This window comes from Diabrotica undecimpunctata, chromosome 1, assembly GCF_040954645.1.
Source record: "Diabrotica undecimpunctata isolate CICGRU chromosome 1, icDiaUnde3, whole genome shotgun sequence".
Taxonomy (NCBI): Eukaryota; Metazoa; Arthropoda; class Insecta; order Coleoptera; family Chrysomelidae; genus Diabrotica; species Diabrotica undecimpunctata.
Genome location: NC_092803.1, coordinates 17,180,858 through 17,208,461, shown reverse-complemented (window position 1 = coordinate 17,208,461; position 27,604 = coordinate 17,180,858). Strand labels below are relative to the sequence as shown.

Here is a 27,604-nt window from a genome sequence, read left to right as displayed (position 1 = left end):
AGTCTGTCTAACATAAATCATTGTCATGTCGCTTATATAAATGTTTTGAAGTAAGCCAAAAACTTTTTTTGGTACTCTATTATCTTTTTTTTTTTCTAAGTATTTACGTATTTAATTTTGTAATAGCTAATACCACCTATTTTCTTATTATACTTCTGATTTTAAATTGGTGGTCCTTGATCTCACATTGATGTAATAAAAATGATGACAAGCGCATTATGTAATTAATGCCAGTGTAAATTAGTTTTGTATTTTTACGTACAAGCTAAACAGGAATCTCGAGTTTTTTTTATTTGATATTTCTTTTAACCCAAGAGGTACATTCTCTTAGAATAATAAAATATATAATATTGAATCAAAATAACAAACATTTGTTATTTATAGAAATAGACAGCAAATACGAAATAAGTGATTGATATGATCCTTCATGGGTAATCTTTCATTTTTCCGGCTGTAAAAAGATTTAACTTAAACATGACACAATAAAACAGATTCAGAATCTCTTTCCTCTTACTGTATGTTTGGCTTACTATTATAGAAATATAGGTACGTGACTTACTACGATGAATGCTTTTCCCTGAATTAATTTCTTAAATAGACAGGTATCATGAAAAATTAATCATATTACCTAAAAACTGTAACATTTTACGTCTTTACCATCTCAATGACACAATATTCAGCTAACTTCTACTAAACTACATTCATTTTACAAATTTCTAACTGTCAACAAACGCACGTGAAAGCCAAACAGGGTCGTACTGAGGTGTATCATATGATTTTTAAACTGAGAGATACGTAACGAAGTGAACATTTTGAATAAAGTAGCATTGTCATAAGTTTATCAAAGCATAAAAAACATACCATTTAAATTACTCAGATTCTGAGAAGCTACATCTACTGCTGTCTTTGTCTGGATTTATTATTATGGGTTCGATATGGTTCTCTATCATATTGTCCAACTTCCACATTTTGGACTCGACGTGTTGCACACATTTCTGCCACGTAGTTGGACTAATATTATTTATTACATCATAAAAAATATTTTTCATATCTGCAAATTTAAAAGTAGTGTTTTTGGCAGTTGTAACGATGCTCTGATCGTTTAACAGTTCGAACCGCGGGAGTGTCAATATTTGCGCATCCACTTCTACAACGTGACGGCGTAGTGGGATTCAGGACGGCTATTTAAGGCGTGTGAATAGCGGAATTAGACAGTCTTGTAGCTAGCGCTCTAGGCTCCCTGACTCGCCGGTGTAGTGAACCTGCGAGCCATTCTGGACAGAGAGCAGAGAGAGTTCCGTATTGAGGATCATACTCTGTCCCTAACCAAGCGGAACCCATCGGTATTGCGTATTGAGCATTACCGTGGATCTGCACAGAATCAACCGGGACAGAGAGATTTCCGTATTGAGGATTATACTCTGTCCTTAGCCAAGCGGAACCCGTCGGCATTGTGTATTGAACATTGCCATGGGTCTGCACAGCTAAATATTTTGTTTGCGAGCATATTCGGAGCTTTCGCTGAATTGAAGCGAAAGCGAGTATAAATCTGCGCGCGATCGATTTCCCCCATTTCGTTTCTTATTAGTAGTACTAATTAATTTCTTTTCTTTTATAGACGTTCGCCGAGGACTTCGTTCATCACGGGATCCAGTAGAATTCGTTTTAGTTTTATTCCTTGTATAAGTATACAACGTAGAATTCCTTTTATTTTTATTTATTGTAGATATACTAAATTAATAGATTTATTTTTACTTCAAACCTGTGTTTTACTGAGTCTGTCGCCCCGAAAGAGCTACCCATCACACAGTTACATATTTTTTTACTTTTTCCCAGATGAGCTCAATCGGATTGAGCTCACAATGATATGGGGGCAGCCTTAACACTACTTTGTTTGGGCTTCTTGCCATTTTATCAATGACATATTTATTATATTGTCCCTTATGTTCCTTAACGATAGCCAGCAGTTGCACTTTTAACACTGAGTCCTCAAACTCTATATTTTTTTATTTCAGCCTCGCTTGGATGTCAGCTTTTCTAGAAGCAGTAGTAGTTGGAATTTTTTCCAATTTTCTCGAATGATAAGATGCGTTGTCCAATACGATGATGGAGTTGTCTTCTAATCGGGGCAGTATATTTTTAAACTAATTTTCGAAAGATTTCCCGTCCATCGATTGTTTCACAGTATCGTCTATATCAGCGTTTCTTAAACTGTGTTCCGCGGAACCCCAGGGTTCCGTAGGGATAATTCAGAGGGGGTTTCGCGAAAGCTACGTGCTTTTTAAATAACATTCAAGGAAGTATACTAATTGGTTACTTAAAATTGCCTATTTCTGCAAAATTTTTGCAAAAATAAATGAATTTAGATTAACCCTCCAGGGCAAACAAGTAAATTTATTTATTGCCCAAGAAAAAATTCTTGTTTTGAAGAAAAAAATAGACTTTTGGACAATATGTATGCGCTCCAACGAGTTCGACTGTTTCCCAACAATAAAAGGCTTTTTAGAAGAAGAAGAGGTTGAAATGTCAGAGGCATTTATTGAAGAAATTATTCAACATCTGAAAGAATTGAGTGAAGCTTTTGATAAGTATTTTCCAAAAGAACAGCAGGTTAAATATCAAACTGAATTGTGGATAAGAAAAACCCATTTATTTTTATTGCACGACCTTCCACCGTGTCAACGGGAGAATCCGAAACTTTTATTGAAATGACATCTAATTCATCATTGCAAATTGTTGGTGCTTTTACTATTTGTAACCATATACATGTGTGAAACGGGCTTCTCAGCTTATTTGTCGACAAAAGCTACTTAAATACTGGAACATACTTGATGCCGAACCTGACATGAGAATTCAACTTACATCACTTAAGAATAATAATACTACTATTGTTTTAGTTTTCTGAGATGAGATTTTCATATTAAATTCCTTTGCTTTTATGTTAAATCTGTGGACCAGTCTTTGCAGACTAAAGTATATTCGTTTACCAAATTCCCATCAGTAAACATGAGCACGTGTTGATATTCGCCGTCTCATTCGTCAAGAGGCTATAAAAATTTATTTATTACCGTAAGCGAGACATATTCTCATGTTACAGATCCTAACTTGCCATCATTTTAAATTCAAATTGTATGGTGTTGATTTTTAAGTTAATTATATTGTGTTATATTTATGTTATAGTTATTGTTAAGTTATTTACTGGTCGTGTTATTTTTTAGAGTTTAGTTTAATTGTGATATAATGATTAAATTTCAAGAAATTCTTACACTAACAGTTTCAAAAGTAAATATTTTTAAAAATCATATGATACATAGGTCGTACATCAGTACGACCCTGTTTGGCTTACACGTGGTTATGTTGACGATTGGGAATTTGTAGAATGAATAGGGTTTATCTACATCTTGGGCTATTAATATTGCGTCGTCTGCGTAACAGAGTATTTTGATTCCTTTCTCTCCCATTCTGTATTCCGCCTGCAGTTTTGTTGGGTGGATCTAGTAGCTCGATAGAACTGTTGCCGGTCTTAAGTGCGGATAAAGGAGGAAGGGGTCTACAGCCAGGTTAGCACCCTACTGATAGACTTTAAAACCATATAGCTCATAGAAACAGGATTATGTCTCAGAACAGAACTTTTAGAAGATGTGGGAGTAAATTACTACCAACAATATTGTTTCCAATGAGCCTGATCTCTTTATGATTAATTTTTTGAGGCAGAAAAAATCTGAAAAGTTTGACAAATATTTTTTTATTTAGGTGTAAAAGATGAGTCCCTAGTAAACCGCGGTGACATAATATTAAAATTGTAATCAACAAAAGACCTCAGAAGGAACCGATGGGCATTTAAAAAATTTACCAAAACAATGTGTCGTAAAATAAGTTTTTTGTTCCTTGTTTTTTTACAAGGAGTCGAGTATTATTATTTTTTTCTTATGTATTAATCCAAAGATTTATTTCAAATGTGTGTCTTTTGCCTCCAACAACTATTTCTCCCCAAAGCTATTCTTTTCTCTTACTCTGAGAAGGGAACATTAGTTTTTGTCTTTAATTGGTTCGAATTTACCCAAATGAGGTCTAAAATCACATTTCCATGTATTTTAAAGCTGTGTTCGAATTTACCCCACACATCGGGGCGAATTCGAACAATATTTAATCATAAAAAGTATTATAATTATTATTTTAATTGATAATTTTGTTTTGTACATCTACGCAAAGGTTTAATAATTAATATATTTCTATTTTGGTAAATTTTTAACCTCAAACGCCGTCACAATGTTCAAAAAACCCCAAAAAAACAGTTTGAATTCACTCCACATTATGTCTATGTTCAAAAATGGTAAAATAAGACCCACAGATAAGGAAAAAAAATAACTTCCAAACAACTGCTTCACTGCACACAGATTATAGTAACTAGCATTTCATATACGGAAGTTAGTGAAACTTGAAGAAAGATTTGAGACACTTATTTAGTAAACAACAACAAAGAATTTTCTTTAGAGAAAAAACACATTTATAAAAAGTTGCTAGAAACTGTTGGGTTATTCAATAAAACAAGCTGTATATGAATTTCATGATTAAGACCTATAAAGAAGAAGTTTTAAATAAGAAGATATTTTTTAAAATAAAATGGGTAAATATCTATTATAAATAAAATTTTATAAAATTCATTGTAATTGTAAAGTATAAATTTGTAACTATAGATCTAGTTTTACTCAATATGTGCGATGGTGGTGTAATGGTCAGCATAGTTGCCTTCCAAGCAGTTGATCCGGGTTCGATTCCCGGCCATCGCATAAATTTTTGTTTTTTTCTACATTCGATTATGTAAATAATTATTTACATAATAAAATATTTTATAAAATATATTCAAATTTACCATTTTTGGATCTTTTTGGTTACAAGAAACTAAAACATAAGCCCCTTTTAATTTGCCTAAATTTTTATATTAGGATTAGATCTATTTATTTATGGCAGCTTTGTTAATACCTATAAACGTTTATTTAGAAAAAAATACAAAAGAATATTCATCTAATGACAAAATAAGTAAGTACCTTTGCACCTATGATGTACTTAAAACTCTTTAAACAAAGTTCAAAAACTTCCTGGTTCAGACATCTCATCGGTTCACATGTACTGAAGCCAATAGGGTCGGGTTTCTCGCGTTGCTAGCACGGTTGGTGAACTTTACGGTGGATCTCTCGGTGCAAGTGCACGTGAACCGAAGACTTCGATTCCCCAAAGCATGTGGGGGAAAGCAATGTTGCCGTTACAGTGCGTATGTCGGCGTTCTGGAGATATGTGGGTGGTATATGTAGTCAACGACCTCGATGTAGTGTTTGGATTGTTGTGGTTATAGTATGCGTGATAATGATGAAGTTGGGAAATGTTTAGTACGGATGCTTGTTGTTATAAATTGTTGTTCTTGCCAATATTTTATGATTTCTTTCGTATATCAATACTTAATGTTTCATATGCTGTGATCTATCATTTTCTTTAGCTTTATTCCTATGAATCGTCTACCCTAATTGCATTGCATATTTTCATTTCGACCTTTCTACTTCTCTTGGTGCCATCTCCGCTATGTAAGTTGACTCAATTATTCAAATTTTAATCCTCGAGTTGAGTATAACTTTAAGCAAACCATTCTCTTAGGTTTCTAAATCAAGGCATTCTTCTTTTCCCAATATTACACTTGCCCCAAATATTTTCTTGCACAATTCAGTGTAGCAATTGCTAAATCGATGTGTATGTCACATATGCTAATGCTTTTTAATTTTAATTGCCAATGCATCTTTCTTATTTGTTCTTTCGATTTTTTTCTGGTTAGTTATTTTATCCTAATGATTTCACAATCATTTTGAAATTCTTTTTCTTCTTCTTCCTCTTTATAAGCAATTCTGCTTGTTCGTTGGCGGATTTATATCTATATGGAAGGTTGTCACTCCATCTTTTGCGCGGTCGTCAGATACTTCTCCTGTCGATTGGTGACTTATCTCTTGCTATTTTGCCTTCATATTGATGTCCCTTTCAGAGTGCAAGATTACATAAAACTCTGCCTGAGTCCATTTCCACCAATAGTAAAACTTGCTGCACCCGATCCTTCTGCAATTTTGAACCCGTCTACAGTTAAAGCCTGTATTTTATACATAACGTAATCCGCATAGCTCAAGATACTATGTCTCGTTGCTGAGTCTAGCTATTTTCCCTATAAGACTTGCCCTATCTATCCTTATTGCTGAGAATAATAGATCTTATCTATTATTCTCAGCCGAATTGCGTCTGTGATTTCTTCACGGAAAGTATTGTCGAATGCTCTCTTTAAATCGAGAAATGTAACCAGTATCATCTCTTGGTTCTTCAGAGCGTAATTCACACTCTAAATGAGATGAAACAGTAGCTTCCGTAGAACATAACGCACTACAGGCATATTGCCCCCAATGTATCTGACTTTCAACCAATACGCCATCCCTAATATATGCCTATAGAGCAGTTATTTTAGAGTCTTTAGTACAAATAGTATCAGAATTACCGTTCTCACGGACTTTTCCTATACAGTTTTGCCAGGGTTAGGTATAAAAGCTATCTTTATGAGCCTCTATGCTAGTCCTAGCTAAGTCCTAAGCTGGACTGTAGTGGAATAAATATTTTTTATACAGAAGTTTCTGTAGAAGTATTGGATCCAGACCAGGTAATTTATACGGCTCAAGCGTGTGGCGTTCTACAAGGATACTAGTCTTGTAATGTATTAATACAGAAGACAGCGGTGAGGGCTTTGATCTTAGTAAAAAAAAATCTTGTGATTCCACTAGGTCCTGCGATGCGCCGGAAACTGGTCCATTACTAGGATCTGATTTAAACTCCTTTAATCTTAAAATGTGTACATTTCCCTAATAGCGTTATGAATAGGCCATATATAATATTAAAATAAGCCACAATTTATAAGTTTATTCGACGGTCCGATTTTTGTTTTTCATGTTAAATGTTATTGTCTTTTCTTTATAGTTTATATTATTCAGGAATATGTCCAAAAACTCTGTTTCATGAGACTATATTATAATATAGACTATATTATATATAAAACACATTATCTACATATCTCGTAAAGAAAAAGCGAATGTTCATCTTCGAATTTCCTGTTGGGCTTCAAACCCTTGTGACGACCTGTCAAATTGGATTTACGTACAGGATTTTAGGGCTAGGTTACTGATTCTGTTGTTTGTCTCTTGTGGGGATGAAATTATATACTGCACCTTCCATTACCGATTTATTAACAATATACACATCGGTTTAGAACGTCTTTCGACGTTGTCCGATACCTAAACACCATCTCTTCCTATCTTCGCAGTCGTTTGTTGTTAAATTTCTTTCGCTCATGGACTTGTTTACGTCGTGTTGCCATTCTAATCTGGGTCTTCCTCTTTTCCGTCGACCTATCGGTTGCCAATCTATTACTTTTTTGGGGAGTCTTGATGCTGGCATCCGTTGAACATGCCCATACCACCTTAATTGTTTCTTCTCTATATCTTGAGTTATATTTCCTTCTATTCCCATACGTTGTTTTATTACATCATTTCTGATTCGGTCTCGTCTGGAAATACCTAAAGATCTTCTCATTGCATCCATCTCTACTGCTTCTATTCGCTTTTTGTTCTTTTCACTAATACTCCATGTTTCAGCGCCATAAAGAAGAGTAGTTTTAATCATGGTCTCATATATATTAAATTTCCTTCCTTTCGTTATCTCTTTACTCCACAGTATACCATTGAGACATCCTAAGACTTTCTTTGCTTGAGTGATTCGTTTTTCTATTTCCCGTGTATCAGTTGCTGTATTGTCAAAGGCAACACCCAAGTAGTCATAGCTCTGACAGCAGGAAATATGTTGTCCGTTTTCGAGGTCTATGTTATCTGACTCGTTTCCAATACAAAGATATTTGGTTTTTGTTGTATTGACATTCATTCCCCAGTCGTGATATTCTTCTATCAGTTTTCTTAGCATGTACTGCATGTCTTCCCTGTCGGTCGCTAGCACTACCTGGTCATCAGCAAATTGGAGTGTATATATACATTCATTGCTAAGCTCTATACCCATCCTATGTACCTTTCTTTTCTATCTTTCCAATGCCGCTGCAACATATATCTTGAATAAGGTTGGTGAGATACAGCATCCCTGTCGCAAGCCTTTTGTAACCAGGAATTCTTCCGTTAGATATTTTCCTGTTTTTATCTGCGCCTTTGAGTCTCTATATAGTTCTTGTGCAGCATTTATCAATGTGTGGTTGATGTTAGATCTTTTCAACGTTGTCCACAGTTTTGTTAAGGGGATGTTGTCATATGCTTTTTGCTGGTCTACAAAAGTAATATGAGTTTCCAGATTTTTAGCCGATCTTTTTTCTATTATTTGTTTAAGACAAAATACGTTATCGGTGCACGATCTTCCTGCACGGAACCCGCTTTGTTCTTCCTCTTCATTGTGCTTATATTCTTCCTCGATCATATTTCTCAAAATTCGTCCATACAGTCTGCTCAGGGTGCTGGTTACCGATATGCCTCTATAATTATTACAATTCCTTTTGTCCCCCTTTTTGTGTATTGAGGACATGTATGCCGTTCTCCATTGTTCTGGTACTGGGTGTCCATTTAGACACTGATTGATCACATAAGTTAATATTTCAAATAGTTTATGAGTTCCATTCTTAAGCATTTCAGCATAGATTCCCTCAGGTCCAGCGGATTTACCATTCTTTAGGGTCATTACAGCCTTCCTTACTGTTTCGATGTCTACCCTCGCTTCCTCTCCTTGTATATGTACTGACTGTGTTGGGGAGTTCGCTAGGTATTCTTGTCTTGTCTCTGTCAGCAAGCTTTCATAGTGATCTTTCCATTGTCTTGGACTTTTGATCTTTCCATTAACAATAAAAACACAAAACACTGGGTTAAATGAATCACTTTGCTATTGTATACTACGGAACGTGTGTGTGTGTGAGAGAGAGAGAGAGAGAGAGAGAGAGAGAGAGAGAGAGAGAGAGAGAGAGAGAGAGAGTGACTACTAAAACTTTTTGTGCGCAAAAAAAAAGCTGCTGAGGGCGATGTCCTTTGTTAAGTTACTTTATGAGATTGTTAGGGTGAGAAAGCGGTAGTTAATTTTGGTGTTTAAATTAATAAATCTAGTAGCAAGTGCTGTTCTTAAATACATCATCTTTTACCAGTAGAAGTTTCAAGTACCACCGCCAAATAAGCTTGAGGTGCATTTACAGCCATCTTCTAAGTTAATAATGGTATTGCTGAACTCATTACTACTACGTAATACAAGTTGGTCAGCTCTTCTAAAATTGCATCTTTATATTTCTTAAGAACAACCTAGTAAGATCTCTAGCACTGAAGTGCTGGTGGAAAAGTTCTTCCATGATATTGTTTAAAGTAGCAGAAGCTTTGGTGAGGTTTTCAATTTTTTCTTTACTTTTCTGAACCAAACTTTCCATCTCTTGTCTAACTATTGGTTCAGAGTCGAGTATGGTGAGCTTTATTATCAGCTTTAATACATTCCGTGAAAGCTGTTATACTGCATAACAAACAGTAGAAGATAAGATTTTCACCAGAATGGAAAACACATACTAGAACTTATGAACTGTTACCTTAATACCAGATTAACCATATCCTCAAGAGCAACAACCATTTGTGACTCAAAATATCTCATACAATGATCAGCCTTGCCATAATTATTATGTAGAAGGAATTGGCAGTGTTGTTTCGATATTTGCTGTTCTTAAATACATCATCTTTTGTGCAGTACCACCTTCCAATAAGCTTGAGGTGCATTTACAGGCATCTTATAAGTTAATAATGCTACTGCTCAACTAATTTCTACATTGCATAAGGACTAGCTCGCGTTCGTGATACAAGCTGGTCAGCTCTTCTAAAATTCCATCTTTATATTTCTCAGAAACAGCCTTGTAAGATCTCTAGCACCGGAGTTCTGGTGGGAAAGTTCTTCCATGTTTTTGTTCAAAATAATAGAACCTTTGCTGAGGTTTTCTCTTTTTTTCTTTGCTTTTCTAAACCAAACTTTCCATCTCTTGTCTAAGTATTGGTTCAGAGTCGAGTATGGTGAGCTTTATTATCAGCTTTTTACACTCCACACAACACAATAGAAGATAAGATTCTCACCAGAATAGAAAACATATACTAGGTTCTTATGAACTGTTATCTTAATACTAGATTAACCATATCCTCAAGAGCAACAATCTTTTGTGACTCAAAACATCTCATACAATGATGAGCCTTGTCACAATTATTATGTAGAAGGTGGTGGTAGTGTTGTTTCGATATTTGTTGCTACAGGGTATGCTGAGGTACGGACTGTCAACTGCGTACCATCGTATTGTACAAAGGGAACATTTTTTTTTATTTCCAAAGTCTTATTTACCTTACTTTGAATAGTTAGTTTTACCTCAATCTGTTTTGTGTTTTATAATATTTTTATTTCCTTATTTAAATCTATCAATTTCTAAGCGAACAATGTGTAACTTGCATTTTGTTTATTTCATCATGAAACACTTCTCTAACGAAGATGTTTATTGATTTTTCAGTGTATATCATGTAAAAAAACTACAAATTTATCAAAAATAATATATTAAAAATAATTTTAAGCTAATAATTTTGTACACGATCGTCTAATAACTTCAACCTTGCTATCAGTTCCTCATTTGCTACATTTTTCTTAACAAAGCAACAAATAATATCTTCTGATTAAATCTTTTTACATACGTATCATTTTAACAAGCATTTTATGTACAACAGTGTATTAGACACACCGAAAATTGTTCGAAGATACCGCTAATATGATATTTAAGAGTACTCTGCTAGCGAGAAAATTTTAATTAGAGTCTGTTGCAGAATTTACGTTTAAATAACGATAATTGGTAATATGGCCATGTCACAAATCGCAAATGTCAGAATATGACGTATACAATTCTTGAATGTAATTATAAATTTTTCTTATACCCATATTATATTAATTAAAAATATTACCAAAATTAAAGATTGCCACAAGTTGTATTATTTTGCGAAAATGACTAAAATCTCACGCCATGTTTATTGCTTAGAATACTCCAATTAGGATTTTTTCGATAGCTTTAAGTTATAATAGTAACATTTTGAGCTGGCAGTGCAAACTATTGAGGAACTAAATGTTTTTGTTAATATTAATTTTACCACCCAAAAGAACAAATATCTCTGTATTGGCTGAGACTCTAGTGATCTAACATTGAACAATAGTAGAACAATAAACCGCTGTCAAGATTACTACTGCTTGGGAGTAAATTTTCACACAACCAAAACGGACAACAAGAAATACAAAGTAGAATACTAATAGTGAAAAAAGCAATATTCTGCATTCTATGAAGATATATCAAAGGCTATGGAAGAACATAAAAATCGTCTTACACTAGTAATTGGAGATTTCAATGCCAAACTGGGTAGAAAACTAAACAAAGAAGAAACTAAAATACGAGATTTCGGGTATGGTCAGAGAAATGATAGAGGTGGTAATTTGATGAACTACCTATAAGAAAAGCATCTATATGCAATGAACTCCTTTTACAAAAAGAAGCCCCAACGAAAATGGACATGGATCAGCCCTAATGGACCCACAAAAAATGAGATCGACTACATACTGTCCACGAAACGATATGTCATTAAAGATGTAACAGTTCTTAACATATTCACAGGTAGTGGATCACAGGATGGTCAGAGCAAAAATTAGTATTGACGGTAACTATGAAATGAAAGGAAAAATAATTAGAAACTGGGATCTAGTACACAAAAACAAACTAGGGCAATGTAAAGAGATATATTAGGTAAGTGTGAAATAAACAAAATAAAAGATGTAAACGGAGTAAAAACAAATATTAAAGATCACATCATAAATATAATCCACCATTTCTACTCAGAATTATATAAAACACAAAAGAAACCACCAGAAGAAATTAAAAACCAACTTAAGGCTAAAATAAAAAATGTCAACTCAGAGCTACAACCAGAAATAAGCAAATCAGAAATAAAGAAGGCATTGAAAGAAATGAAAAACAACAAATCGCCTGGAAAAGATGGAATAACTGCGGAGATGCTGAAATATGGTGGAAAAGTAGTAATTAATACTCTACATTCCCTTTTTAACAAGATATTAAAAGAAAAAAGAATCCCAAACAACTGGAAGGAATCCGTAACCATTATCCTACACAAGAAAGGGGATAAAGCAGATATAAAAAACTACCGTCCTATAACACTCCTCAATGTAATGTATAAACTCCTAACAAAAATTTTAACCAATAGATTGACGACAAGATTCGACGGATACCAGTCGAAAGAACAAGCTGGTTTTAGAAAGGGATTCAGCACAAGTGACCATTTACTAAGTATGAAAATACTTATAGAACGAGCAAATGAATACCACATTCCTCTATATATAGCGTTCATAGATTTTGAAAAGGCTTTCGACAGTGTCGAACAATGGGCAGTAAAAAGTTCTTTGATTAACAGCAAAATTGACCACAGATATATGGAACTAATAGCCAATATATATAAGGAAGCCAAAACAACAATTAAAGTATATGAAGGAACAAAATCAATACAAATAAATAGAGGCGTGAGACAGGGTGACACAATATCACCGAAACTTTTCAATCAGGCTCTGGAAGATATTTTTAAAAGATTAGAATGGGAAGAAAAAGGTATAAAAATTTGTGGACAACGCTTGAACCATCTAAGGTACGCTGATGACATCGCATTGATAACCGATAAAAAAGAAGAATTATTTAAAATAATGAAAGAACTGGACGTAGAAGCTGGAAAGATAGGCCTTAATATGAATTACAGCAAGACCAAAATCATAACAAATACAGATGAAGACATCACAATGGGGATCGGACAAGATGAAATAGAACAACTTCAGGATTATATATATCGGGGTCAAACTATAAAACTTAACAGAGAAAATAAAACAGCAGAGATAAAAAGACGAGTTAGACTGGCATGGGCAGCATTTGGCAAACTAAACTACATTCTTAAAAACAAAAGATATCCACAGCATCTTAAGACCAAAGTATACAATCAATGCGTACTCCCTGTTCCCACTTATGGTTCCCAAACGTGGACATTTACAAAAGCAAACATGGACAAAATCATAAGGATCCAAAGAGCAATGGAAAGACAAATGTTGCACATAAGACTAATGGATAAAAAGAGAAACGAGTGGAAAAGAGAAAAAACAAAAGTGAGGGATGTTAGACAAGAAGTTGCAAAATTAAAATGGAGATTTGCCGGACACAATATAAGACAAAAAGAAGACCGATGGAACAAAATTCTTATAGGTTGGAGACCGTGGGAATATAAACGAAGCAGAGGAAGGTCCCAAATGAGATGGGCAGATGATATCAAGAAGCACGTGTGCTTTAGGTGGATGACTGTAGCGACAGACAGAGAAGAATGAAAAAGGATTGGGGAGGCCTATGTCCAAAGATGGACCGAAGAAGGCTAATTAGATAGATATATGGAATACAAATATCACAAAGAAAAGAAAATTAAACATGCATGAAACTTTAGTAAAAAATAGTTTGTTATACGGATCCCAGAATTGGAGACTAACAGACAAATATTAAATTAGATAGAGGAGGAAGAGTACATTCTTTTTCTTCAGTTGCATCTTTGTTATGGAACTTTTTTTTACACGTTTTTTAATCATAATGGCCACTCTAACTTTCAAAGCAGTGGTTTTATATAGTTGCGTTTTGACAGTTGAAATGTAATTATAAGATATTACAAAAAGACTCTCATCTAGGCATTCATCAAATTTTTTTCACTCTTACGTCTACAAATGTCATGACAATTGAAATAGATGTAGAGATAACTGGGTGAGGAATTTCGTGAAAAACTAATTAGAGAGCATACAACCACATAAAATATCATGAGATCTTTTTCACGGTATAAGCGCTAAGCTAGGTAAAGGCTGAGATAAATATTCTAATAGACTACCAACTCACAAGCTCTCATCCCCAATTTATAAGCTCACAAATAAAAATACAATTCATCAAAAAGGCCACTATCTTGCAACTTGTAGCTTTGTACCTAGATGCTTACACAAATATAATTCGAACTATGAGATTATTGCAATAATGTAACAACTGATCCAATTCTACCGGACAGTAAATAACCTCGTGATTAAATTATATTATATAGGTAAAAAATTATATACAGTCCATCTAATTTACAAACAGTTGCACGTCATTATCTACGTCAGAGATCGAAGTTGACATAGTTGCCAAAGTATAAGAAAATCCTGAATCCATTTTAAATCAAATAGGTCACATAATTATTATTATACTCTTTACAACGACTATTTAAATTCTTACGTGACATTTTTGAAAGAAAAGAACAGATTTTATTAAATAGGTAAAAATATAAAACAAGAGGTATTCACTTTAAAATTTAAAATAATAAAGTACAAAAAGTGTCAACACCGCAACTGTCAAATAAGTGTTACCAATTTATGCCAAAATATCACCTTCGTTCGATTACATTTACAGTGTGTTCCGAACAAATGTTCTTCATAAAGACGCTTTATAATGCATTTATACAAATTAAATGAAACATATTGTTGTCTATTTCTTTAAGTTAACATTAATAGAAATCTTTAAATATTAGTTCTACGCATATATAATAAAATATGTCTAGTGGCTGTAATGCCAGTGTACTCGGCAAAGTGATTCTAAAAAAGAACACACCTACCGCCTAAATATTTCGTGTTGGTATCATGTGATGTCACGGGCTATGACGCCGGTGACGTGCAACGGTTTGTAAATTAGATGGACTGTAGGTATATAGTACTTTATGATTATTGTGATTTTATAAATTAAGGGTTTATTTTGTGATTGAACCCGTCTTTCAACGAAGAAGTAGGAAGATGTTTTGAGATTTACGATAGTATCATTACGTCATTAATCTTAATCACATCCCAAAATCAAATGATAAGATTTCAGTATCTATAAAACTAGGACTTTTTTAAACATTGTTAAACACAATGGTATGTGATTAACACTGGAACATTTTTACAGTTTTATTAAATAATAAATGATGTAATGGCTCTATAGAGTGACAAAATGAAGCAAGTATATAAAAATACTAAAAATAAGCATAAAGGGAAGAACACAGTTATTTATTGTGTTCTTGCATTAATTACTGTGTATTATTACTTTCTATCTATTTTAAAACTATTCCCTATTATGATATTTAATTGTTCGAACTATTTTCAGTGGCAAACAATTTTCAACAATGTTTCCTAATTTTACAAAAGCTACACCAATCAACTACGCATTAAGTTTTAACGGAGGTTTGTGGATACGCCCTGAACCACTTCTTCTTGATGTAAAACACAGCGATGAAGGCTACTACAAGAAACGCCAAGCCTGCAATGATTCCAGTGGCTACTGCCCTTAGGCTCTTAAATCCCGGAAATGTACCCTTCACCTTACCGCTCACCGATTGTTGGTCGTCGATGGATAGGGCGACTACCTGGATGTCGTATTCGGTACCCTCTGCGAGGCTCGTTACTAAAATTATAATAAATATTAAAGTATAAAAAATTACAAAGTGTTTCACGTCATGCACCACCCATTGCTGTATGCAAACTGATGATACAGAACAACAGAAAATACCACAGTAAAAAAACTGTTATACTTTTAAGAATCTGTGTGAATCACACAAGACTATAAGGCATGAAGTACATATTTATAATGTTCTTTCAATGTTTCTAATGCGGGCTTTAGACCAACAATAAATTCACGAAGAAATTCATGAATTTATTGATCAATTTCTGTGTCAATAAATTCGTGAATATTTTGGAGGTAAAAGTTTCTTTGACTTCAAGTAAATTTTTACATCAAGTGTCATTATTTCAGTAGTACCAATGGTTTTATTATTGGATCATATTTATTGTTGTTTGTTTACATAAAGATGTATTTGGAAATATAAACAGAAAACAATAATATTGTTTTAAAAAGAAAATAGTGATTAAAAAGTAATGATTGTAAATTTCAAATAACTTAAATAAGGACAACATAGCTAAAGAAACAAAAAAAGTGGTAATTTTATTTTTTTATATGATAGAACAAGAAAATCTAGCATTCATTACATAATAAAAATTAACTGTAGTGAGTAGAAATGTTAATCAGTTCATTGTGACTTTTAGAATGATGAAGGCATTTATTTAAATACAATACCTGTTAACCAAATTGTATATTATTACAAATTAGGATGTTCAAGTTTCTAATTTGTAATAATATATAATGTAACATAACTATAAATTAACAACATTTAACGCATTTTCACCCATATATTTTAGTGGCTCATAGCATGTATACTTCATTACACTGATGATGGAATTTACATTCCGAAAACGTTCTGTAATGTAATTGTGATATAGCCCATTTGGGTATTTTATTATATACCTTTTATAAAGGATTTGAAATAAAAAAAAAATTTGTGATACATGGTATACAGCCAGCTACAGGAACTTAGTTTCCTAGTGGATTTTTCCTGGTTTATTCCTCAACAGGAGAATTTTACTGCATCATTGCATGTGGTTGTGTTTTTAAACACAAAGCCCATGCAATGAATTTTCTGATGAGTATTCTTAAGCAAAAGTTGATTTCATGAAATCGAATGAACTATCTTCCAATAAAATAGTCCCATTATATTTTTACTATAGTATTTTTGCATAAAAATAAATATAAATATAAACACTAAACAACTTACTCAAATATGATGTGTTGGTAGTATCACCAGATCCAAAGAAGTATTCATCATTGTCTTTAGTCCATCTTACTATATACCATTTAAGAAATTCAAGACCATATTCAGGTTTCAACCATTTGACCAATAGACCGTCATCAGTCGGATGAACTGTCACATTCCTGGGAAATCCCACTGGAGGGTATTTGGATTTTAGACTCGTTTCTGGCTCAATCTCTAAGTCTTTCGTCCACACTAAGATGGATTTGCTAAAAAAACCGTCACCGTTGTCGTCCTTGCAGAGGACCATCATTTCGTAAGCTGTTCCTGTAATACAAAACAAAGATTATTAGACTAATAATGGATTAATCATGAATATAGGTTTCTTGTTAATCAATGGATATCCAGTAATTAACTATTATATTAGTCAATTACGTAGTGTCTGGTAAGAAATCTTAAGAAATCTAATAAACACGAATAATCTTAATAAACTCAAAGCAAATTGTTTTACATGCATTCGAATTAAAATTAGGTCAATGCCGAACGTGATACGAGTAAAACAATTAATAAACAAATAAGTGAGGAATGCTATTGTAACAAATATTTATTATAACCGGCTTTATAAGCCGCTTATTTAATTTAAGTCGCAACTACAATCTATGTCAGTTGTAAATACGTTGAAGTTTGTAATAAAGTTGAAGAGTACCATACGTTTTTCTTTTGGGGGAAATGTCAACCTAACCCCCAGTTGGGATGATAGTGTAGTGAAAACCCAAACCCTCTACAGTACCACCAAATTTCAGAATTGAACTAAACGATATTTGGTATTACGAGGTAGTACAGATAAGATATTAAATGAATGCTATGCTGGAACAACGTTGTAACCGCCAATACTTTGATATGTGGGTTTTCCATGAAACAACGTTCTATATCTGCAAAATAATGTACTGATGACTGTGGGGAATATTATGAGACTTAACTTGCCTGTTTTGGTAGTTTGAAAATTAGTCAACTTTCAACTTTCGGTGTAACAACTTTCGGTTGTATGTGTTAAAGTGGGTCGTGTTTCGCGTCAAATTTTCTGCACGTGTTTTGTAAGTCTACGTTTACAATCGTGCAATTTATCATTTCGAGCTAAAATTGATGTTAGTATAACCAAGTCAATGATTACCCAAATTAACAAAGAGAAAACACGAAAGCTTAACATTGATAGGGGGAAGCAGAATATTAGAAAACGTCGCAGAGATGCCGGTGATTCGTACGTTTTGTCTAGAGAAGTACCTAAAGAAGTTCTAAGTTGCCCAGATGAAGTAACTTAAAGTAATCTAAACTAGTTTCATGTTTTAAAACAATATTTATTTTAGGTGCGTATTTGTAAATGTAAGCAGTCTGCTGCGGGTTGTTCTGTTGAGTTATTAGAGGGCAATCACGCAAAACTATTCAAAACGTTTAGAGAACAGAGCTACAATGGCCAATCAAAATTTTTATCTCAGTCTTTTTCGCTGCAAGAGCAAAAAAGAAGAAGGGTTGGGGAAGCAACATCTCGTCGTCAGTGCACAGTGAAATATACAGTAGAAAGCATAAGAGTATGTAAAGCAACAGTATGTTATATATTTTTAATAACCGCTGGAAGACTTCAGTACCTTGTTTATAAAATGAAAGCAGGAGTAAATCTAAATGATCAACGTGGCAAACATACTAATCGTCCCAAAAAACTCAAAAAAAATGATAACAGATGCAGAAAAAATAGGCGAACATATAAGGTCACTTCCGCAGCAAGAAAATCATTATAGCAGAAATGCTTCTTCTAAAAGTTTCCTTCCAGCTGATTTAAGCATCTCAAAAATGTACAAATTATTTTTAAACATGTACACTGATACAAAAATCTCTGTACGATCCTACCACGACATTTTTAAAAGTAAATTCAACTTGAGTTTTGAACTTCCCAGATCAGATACTTGTTCATATTGTGACAAGCTGTTTATCAAACTTTTTTCTGCTAGCGATGAATGTGAAAGAAAGAAAATAGAAATTGCAAGTAAAATTCATCACATGCGAGCAGAAGCAGATTACAAAACATTAAGACAAGTTACTGAAATTGCAAAAGAAAATGCTAATTATGTCGTTTTATGTACTGATTTGCAACAAATTCTTTTTTGCCCTAATTTAACTTACTCATCAATCTTCTAAACGACAGCGACAACTTTCTTCGTACAACTGCGCTGTTTACAATGTGGGGACTAATACTGCAACAATGATAATGTGGAACGAAATAATGGCAGATCGACTTCTTGTTATATAAAGAAAGAAAACTTTTTATTTGGTCAGATAGATGTGTCGGCCAAAATAACAATTTGAAAGTCATAACATTACTTCGACTACTACTGTTAGAACAATACTTCACCCAAATTAAACAAAAGTTTTTAGCTAGTGGGTGCAGCTTTCTGCCCTGTGATAGGGACTTTGGCCTCATAGAACGCAACAAAAAACTTTCATCGGTTTATATCCCGTTTCAGTGGACAGATGTAATTGCAAAACTAGAGTTAAAAACCCATTTAAAGTTATTTACATGTATCAAACATTTTTTTAAAAATTCTATCAACGCAGAAAATGTAGTATGGAATGATCCGAAGTGTAAAATAACTCAGTCAGTGTGTACACAAATTAGCTCAGATGATCCAAATACTATACGGCTAAGAAAATTCCACAACACTATTCAACTATGGTCATCTTATTCTTTAAAGTCAACTAAAACGCCTATAACTGAAGTCACTCTTGCTGAACGTACAGAAGCCTATAAAGGGACACTACCAATTAAAAAAGAAAAACATGCCAATTTATTAAATATTGCCGAATATATTCCACTACATTATTTAAGCTACTATCAAAATCTTAAGAGTGAATAATATTATTTTGATATGCACATAATATAAAACATGTTTATAAGTAATTTGTTAATAATATGTACGTTTCTTAATTTCACGTGTACTTCATTTTTTATTAACCGCCTTACTTCCACACAACAACGTTGCAACCGATGGGGATTTAACACATTGTTTTATCTTGTTGTGTCCTGTCATCCTCAAACAATTCTTGGACGTAAACTCTTCTTGTTTTGTATAACCTAAGCTTATTTTTGTTGATAATAATGTTATGCATCCTATAGTCTATCATATTACGCTCATAAATATTTTTTTTTTCAAAATAATCAATTATACGGTGTTTTTTTTTCAATTTGTCGATTTGGCGACAAAATGTGATTTGACTATTAACCTGACTAATGACGGAAATAAATTAAATTAATGACCAACAGATCTAAAATGGTCTATAAAATTGAAATTAAGAACCGTTTGACGTTCACACAAAGACTGAGTGTGTAAGTACAAACAGATTATGGCATCTTACCTGGATTTAAGTTGGTGATAGTTGCTTCCATACTCTTCGTGCTAGGTACTGCATAAGTTTTCCACTCGGTACTGTCTCTGTTCTTGTACCAAACGCTGAAGTCTACATTTGTCCTATGCCTACTAATAAGCCACGTTAGATGTACCGAATTAGCAGATGATGTAGCTGAAACGTTATAAGGAGCACTAGAAGGGACATTCTCCACTAGCAGTTCCGTTTCCACCGATATTGTAGCCGCCTTGTTGGTAGCAGAGCATTGGTAAATTCCTCTGTCTTGGGTTTGGATCTCCACTATTGTTAAATTTCCTTCTTTGATAAAGTAGCGGCCTACTGGCATAGTCGTACCATCTTTCTGCAAAGCAAGCATTGAATAAAGTGTTAACATGTAAAAAAACTAGCGTTACAAATACAAGTTTTCATAACTGTGATTATGTACCATTCAGAGCTAATCAGCTTGTTAAAGGGTGAGACTAGAAACTAACCTAGGTAGAGGTGCTGGAATTTTTAAAACGAGACCAAACTCCAGTTGAAATGAGGCTATGAGAGCAAAATTGGTCTAACCAATGTGGTGTCGATAATTGAGTTACAGATCTAACGATCAGTTCTAACGATCTAAAGTTTTAAAGCAAAACTGGTCTAATCACAGCATATATCACTTTAGCAGGTTGATTGACGTAAAAGAATGCAAGAGTGAGCTAACCATCCTCTTTGTGATCCTCCCTCCTAAGTGCCTTTGTTGAGGTTGGCGATCAATATGGCAAATTTCTCTCTATTCTGGGCTTGATGAATTAATTCATTTCCTTTTGTGTGGGTCCAATCTCTGATGTTTCTTAGCCAAGATTTTTTCTTTCGTCCTATGCACCTTTTACCTTCAATCTTGCCTTCTAATACTATCTGGAGCTGCTCAAATTCCCTATGGCGCATTATGTGTCCTAGATATGACGTCTTTCTAATTTTGATAGTATTTACCAGATGAGGGCGTGTGTTCATTGCTCTCAGTAGTTCTTCATTCGTAGTTCTGCTGGTCCAGCTTATTCTTAGCATTCGGCGGTACATCCACATTTCAAATGAATTTAATTTGTTGACGTCATACTGTTTTAATGTCCAGGTCTCACAGCCATATAGTAATAGAGACCACAGATAACACTTTAGTGTTCTCAATCTTATTGAGACTGATAGCTTGGGGTTACACAGCATTTTACGCATATTCATGAAACCAGATCTTGCTATTTCAATGCGTCTTCTAATTTCTTTTGAGTGGTCTAGTTGACTATTTAGTTCTCTGCCCAGGTGGGAACTCTGAAGGGTGATACCATTTATTTGTATGTTAGGTGTAACATGTTCATGGGGGTTTTTGTGGAATATCAGAATTTTGGTTTTGGAAAAGTTAATGTCCAAGCCCAGCCTGTGACTTTCTTCTGATATGTTCATCAATATTTTTAGTTGGTCTTCTATTTCTGCTAATACTACGGTGTCATCGGCATATCTTATATTATTAATGATGATTCCATTGGCTTTGGCACCTTCAGGGCGATCTTCAAGAGAAGCTCTAATTATATGTTCGGCATATACATTAAATAATAGGGGGATAAAATGCACCCTTGACGCACTCCTCTTTGTGATAAACCCATAGAAATTAGGATGTAAGCATTTTTTTCTAAAAACCTTTCAGATTTCTAATAGTAGAGTAGATAAACTTTTACAAAAAAAATCACAAACCGGAGTTGCACTCCAGGATAAAAGAAGACAAAGTAATTCAGCAAATAATACAGGTGACGATAAAACTACCGAAGTAACAAGATTCATTAATAAAGTTCTCACATACGAATCACATTATATGAGGCATAAAAGTGAACACAGAAGTTATTTTGAACCAGATTTGACTTAAGGAATCCTTTATAACTTTCTACAAAAGAATTTTGACTTTATGGATCCTTTACAAACTTTTACAAACTTACTCACTAGATACCAAAACGAGGACAACTAGGAAAATACTTCAGCTAGATTATCTTTATCCCGGTGGACGTCCACTAACCGAGGCAAAAAAAAGATCTTTTGGAATTGCTTTCATTTATATCTCCAATACATCATGGATTTTACACAAGCACCAGAAAAATAAGATACACATGCCTTTCTACCGCACCAAACCTTTTTTATTCGATTCTATATATTTTTTTAAGTTCAAATACATTTTTTTTTTAATTTTTTCAACTAGGCCGGAAATTGTTATTAACAAATTTACAAAAATTAACAAAAAAACAATTTCCCAAATCGCTTTGAGCAAAATGTTGTTATACGGATCTCATCGAATTAAATACTTTTTCTCTCTTGTTATTTTTTCGAAAAATGCTTCCTTTTCGAGTTATTTGCAATTTTTTGCTGAAAAAATGTCTTAATCAGTGATTTTTGAGATTTTTTTCTCAAAAGCTACCAAGTAAATGAAATACTTTACACAATTTACCATTTTGAAACTAGTTGTTTTTAGATACAGATCGAGACATTAATATTGTCTCGATCTGTATACTAAATTTATAAACTATGTCTGACCAAAAAATTATTATAATTTAACTAATTTAACTTGATGGGAAAGATTGAAAAAAAGAAAGAACAAAATGCTCTTGGATAAAAAATGCCAGGGATTGGACATGGTAATCCAATATTCATAATCTTCAAAATTGCCTTCAAGCATATATTAACAACTGCCAGTATAACTTAACTGACATGAGCTGGCATAGGAACAGTTCTATAATTGCAATATTACTGCTTGTTTTGGTATAGATATCAAAATCAATGTAAAATGTATTAAAAACATTTTAAGTGGAGAAAAGACAGTTTTTTAAAAGGATAACTTACCTTATACCACACAATAAGTGGTTTATGTCCATCTTCTCCGTCAGTAGCATCACAAGTCATCTCTACACTCTCGCCCAGCTTCCGTAAATACAAATTATGTGGAGTCTTGACAAAAATTGGCGGCTTCTGGACTATAACGTGCATATTGGTGGACGCTCCAGCAGAACCTAAGTCATTATAAGGGGTGCAAGTGTAGATTCCGTTATGGGATTCGTCGACTTTGTTGATATACAAACTTCCATTTCTCCTATAAAATACACCTTGGATATTGTAGGGATCGAACAGAAAACCATCTTTGTCCCACCTGAGGTTGGTGAGGGGTGGATTTGCTCTGTAGTGGCAGTCGAGCAGGGCGGGGCGTCCGAATGGTAGGTGAATTTCTGGAGGGGCGTATACTACTTTGGCTTTGTCTAAATAAGTAAAAATGTTTAGTATAATAGCAAGTTTCGTCTCAATATTTTATTATCGTAATTTACAATAATCAAGAAGACTATAGTGTAGGTAGATGGAAGATGAAAGGGAAAGAAGAAAAAATGAGACATACTATTAATGTTTGTTTATATAGTCTTAATTGCATCGAGTAAATCGCTTTCTCTTTAAATGTCATAAGTTTCTATAAGCCCCTATGACTTGAATTGAGTCTCAAAAGCGTTGATTGGAATAATAAAAATCGATCATTCATTTGCATTGGAAACTATGGCGAAGAGAATTAAAAGTAGTTGTAGGCATTTGCCAGATTCCTCTGCTAGATTCGTCTAAGCGCGACCAATAGCCGCTTGGTATAATCATGCGAGCACGGGTGTCGCTTGGGATTCAAGGTTGTAAGAATTAGATCGCAAAGATGAATTCGATTGATTTACGGTTAAGATTTTGAACAGGTCATGGGTCTGGCGTTTCGCCAGGTGCTGTGATTTGTCCCAGTCTACCTCTTTTTCTTCTTCCAGGGGGCTTCCATCTGTGAAGTTGTTGGGGCCAACGTTCGTCAGGCATTCTCAATAGGTGTTCAAACCAATTTAAACCACTTCTTTCTATTCTGTCAATAACCGTTTCTGTAGTATTAATGTTATTTCTGATAGATTCGTTGGTCTTCCTTTCCAACCTTGATGTTCTAGCACTTCTCAAATAATCCATTTCAACCTCTAACAATCTTTTCTTCAGGTCTGCATTAATTGTCCATACTTCAGAGCACTAACAAAGAACTGATTCAACCATGGTTTGAACTATTCTTTTTTTGTTTCTTTTGGAAATGTTGCGATCCCACCATAAGGAGTTTAGACATCCGACAATTTTATGTCCCTGATTAATTCGGTGTTTAATTTCGGCTTCTCCCTAGCCGTTCTTATCAATGACTGCACCTAAATATTTTATTTGGGTGCACTCATTGCCACTCATATTTATTTTCCCACTTGTTTGATTTCTACGTCCTCGTCTATCAACACTTCAAACTTTGTATCTGAATTGATAACTAAATAATTTGTTTTATTCATGCTTATCATAAATTCTAGATCATAAGAATCTTGAGATAACACGACTTGGTCATCCGCAAAGTTTTTTCCAATTTTGGAGGGCTGCCTCAATATATAAATTAAACATTACGGGTGACATACTGCATTCTTGTCCTAGTCCTTTAGTTACTTTTATTGGCTCTGATAGTCTATTTCCGATTTTTAGGTAAGTAGTGTTATCCCTGTATACTTCTGTGGTTATTCCTAAAAGGTATTGACTAATGTCGAGTTGTTGTAAAGCTTGCCACAATTTAAGTCTTAAAACTGTATCATACGCCTTTTCTAGGTCGATGAAGGCTAGATGTATTTCGGTACCAACCGCTATTCTTTTTTCTATTAATTGTTGGAGTATAAACAAGTTATCAGTGCAAGATCTACCAGGCGTAAATCTACTTTGGTCTTCGCTAATTGTGTTGCACGTGGTGATCCTTAAGTGAAGAATTTTATCATTTGTGATTATTTTCGTTCGTTTTTTTCTGATTTTTTGAGGGATTCAAATGCTTCAAGGTTTGTATTTAAAAACCAAGGTCATGCATTATTCATATAATAATTTTTTTTTACTGCACATCCCTCTCAAATAGACGTATCAGAACTGATACATTGTGCTTGAACGTTAATATAATTTGTAGTGCCAATTTTATTCAAAATGATTCCAAAGTTCAAAGGAAAGAAGGTTCTCACTGATAAAGAATTGGAAGAAATTACTGAACACTTTTTCGATAGTGAAGATCAATTAGATGATCCAGATATTAATGAAGATGACTTAGGTGAGTCGAATGAAAACGACCTGGAAGACGGCACGGTTTTACAAGATGTTCTTAATGGTGATATACGAGTAGGGAAAGAAGAATATGTCAAAAACGATGTAATTCAAGAACTAGTTCAAGTAGTTCATAAATTTGATAAGACAATGTATAAAAATATTTTATTGCGTAAGAAAAATCTAATTCTAAACTAGGATGTAGTAAGCTGGACAAATCTATGGTCCATTTTAATAGAAATGGACACACCAATGCACAGTGACAGTTATTAAAAATCTGTACCAGTCCAATATAGCAACAGTACGACTAGATCAGGAGTTCTCAAACCAATTCAAGACCAAGAGAGGTGTTAGACAAGGATGTGTGTTGTCACCTGACTTATTCAAAATTTATGGTGAACATGTCATGATGATGGCTTTAGATGGATGGGCCGGTTCAGTAACAGTGGCTGGCAGGAAAATCTCCAATTTTTTTTTATTGGACCAAAACTCACGTTATGAGAGGGGATAAATATGTGTTGCTACAAACCATAATACAGGGAAAAATACAGGGAAAACGAAGTACGAAACGACTTGTTCAGAGCTGCAATCTCAAAAGTGAAAATAGCTGTGATGATTACCAACCTCCTTAGAGGAGACGGTACCTAAAGAAGAAGAATTTAAACAAGGTTATCATAAACTGGTGTTATGTTAGTTGTGGCAGACAAAACTGATTTTGACATGATAAAAATAATGTAAAAAGTATAAATTTAAAACAAAGTTGATAAATATGTATATAAGCACAATGTAAAATCAAGGAATATTTAAATATTTACAGAATGGATGTTTTATTCATTGGGTTGGCGATATTTTAAAATTTATAATGTCTGTGTCATTTTAAAATATGTGAAAGTAAAGTATATGGAATATGGAATCAATGCTTTATTTATCCGTTGTTAAATCTATTTATAAATGTTGGATATCGATAAATCAAGTATTTTTATAAAATTATTTGGAATATCTAACTGTAAAGAAAAATGTTTAAAAGACTATTGACTACACATAGCTATCCACTAGCATAAGAATTATAAAAATCTCAGAGCCCGGTTTGGCACAAAAAATTATTTCCTTCCGAAAACTATGAAATATTTATTGAAAAAATTGATAGAATTCAACATACCGGTAATACCACACATCCTTATATTGCAAAAATGTTTTGATTCTCTTAAACAATATAGTTGATAGTCTAGCAGTCAGGGGTGAGGGGATTGAGTATGCACTTTTATGTCCGCTCGGTACCTCGGTAAGTTTCCATTTCCACTTCATAAATCATTTACAGAAAAAGAATGTTTTTAAAATTCTGCGAAAATGTAGGACCAATAAGTTGTTAGTAAATTAAGTTTTTAAAAATACATGATTGACTTTCTTGACCTCGATAGTGTAGGTAATAGCCTGATTTTGATTGAAAAAAATCTGAGGGAAAGAATCATGCCAGGGTACAGAACCCTTCTGTGGACTATCGAAAAGTCACATCAGAGAGGAACTCCGGCACTGGGAATCACTATTAATCAAATAAGATTACACTGGTCTAACATACCAGGACAAAGGCAAGCAAAAAGGTTAATAAAAGTGTCGCCTACTGCAACAAACCACCTTCTCGAAATAAGCCAAAAAGGTATAAAAATGATCACTGGCCTTCTCACTGGTCATGTCCTCTGAGATATCATCTCAAAAAAATGGGCAAATCAGATAGTGAGAACTTTCGGTTCTGTGACAACGAAAAATAAACGGTAGAACATACATTACGCAGCTGCATAGCCATGTTCTGCAAATGACTAAAATTCCTAGGAGAGGATAGCCTAGTGCCCTCTGACATAGGAAACAAGTCACCTTGGAAGCTAATCAACTTCATCAGAAGTATTGGCTACATCTTCTCGATACTGCTGTACGGAGTAGAGACTTGGACTTTAAACAAGAGCAATACCGATAAACTAGAGGTCTTCGAAATGTGGATATACAGAAGAATTTTGAAAATACCTTGGACAGACAAAGTAACAAATAGTGGAAATCTTCGAAGAATGAACAAAAAACGGGAGCTGTTGATCACCATCAAGAGAAGAAAGTTGGAATATCTTGGTCATGTGATGAGAGGGAAAAAGTACCGATTGCTCCAGTTAATTATCCAAGGAAAGATTCATGGCAAACGAAGCGTGGGGAGACGACGTATTTCTTGGCTGCGCAATTTAAGAGACTGGTTCCAGTGCACATCTAACCAATTATTTAGAACAACAGCTTTAAAGGCAATGATGATTGCCAAACTC

At 33.9% G+C, this 27,604-nt stretch overlaps 1 protein-coding gene and 1 non-coding gene across 2 annotated transcripts in view; one reads left to right on the top strand and one right to left on the bottom strand.

The window, feature by feature from the left end:
- The first annotated feature begins 4,718 nt into the window (after window positions 1–4,718).
- TRNAG-UCC (transfer RNA glycine (anticodon UCC)) lies at window positions 4,719–4,790 on the top strand. Its single transcript has one exon. It is a non-coding gene; the product is annotated as a tRNA-Gly (tRNA).
- Window positions 4,791–15,364: 10,574 nt separating this feature from the next.
- The window catches only part of bdl (borderless), a 31,124-nt gene continuing 18,884 nt past the window's right edge, over window positions 15,365–27,604 (bottom strand). Inside the window, exons 4-7 of the mRNA XM_072537630.1 lie at window positions 23,040–23,449; window positions 20,187–20,538; window positions 16,806–17,108; window positions 15,365–15,601 (exon numbers count right to left, since the gene is read on the bottom strand). Coding sequence (XP_072393731.1) covers window positions 15,366–15,601; window positions 16,806–17,108; window positions 20,187–20,538; window positions 23,040–23,449 — 1,301 coding nt within the window. The 3' untranslated portion in view covers window position 15,365. The remainder of the gene's footprint in view (window positions 15,602–16,805; window positions 17,109–20,186; window positions 20,539–23,039; window positions 23,450–27,604) is intronic.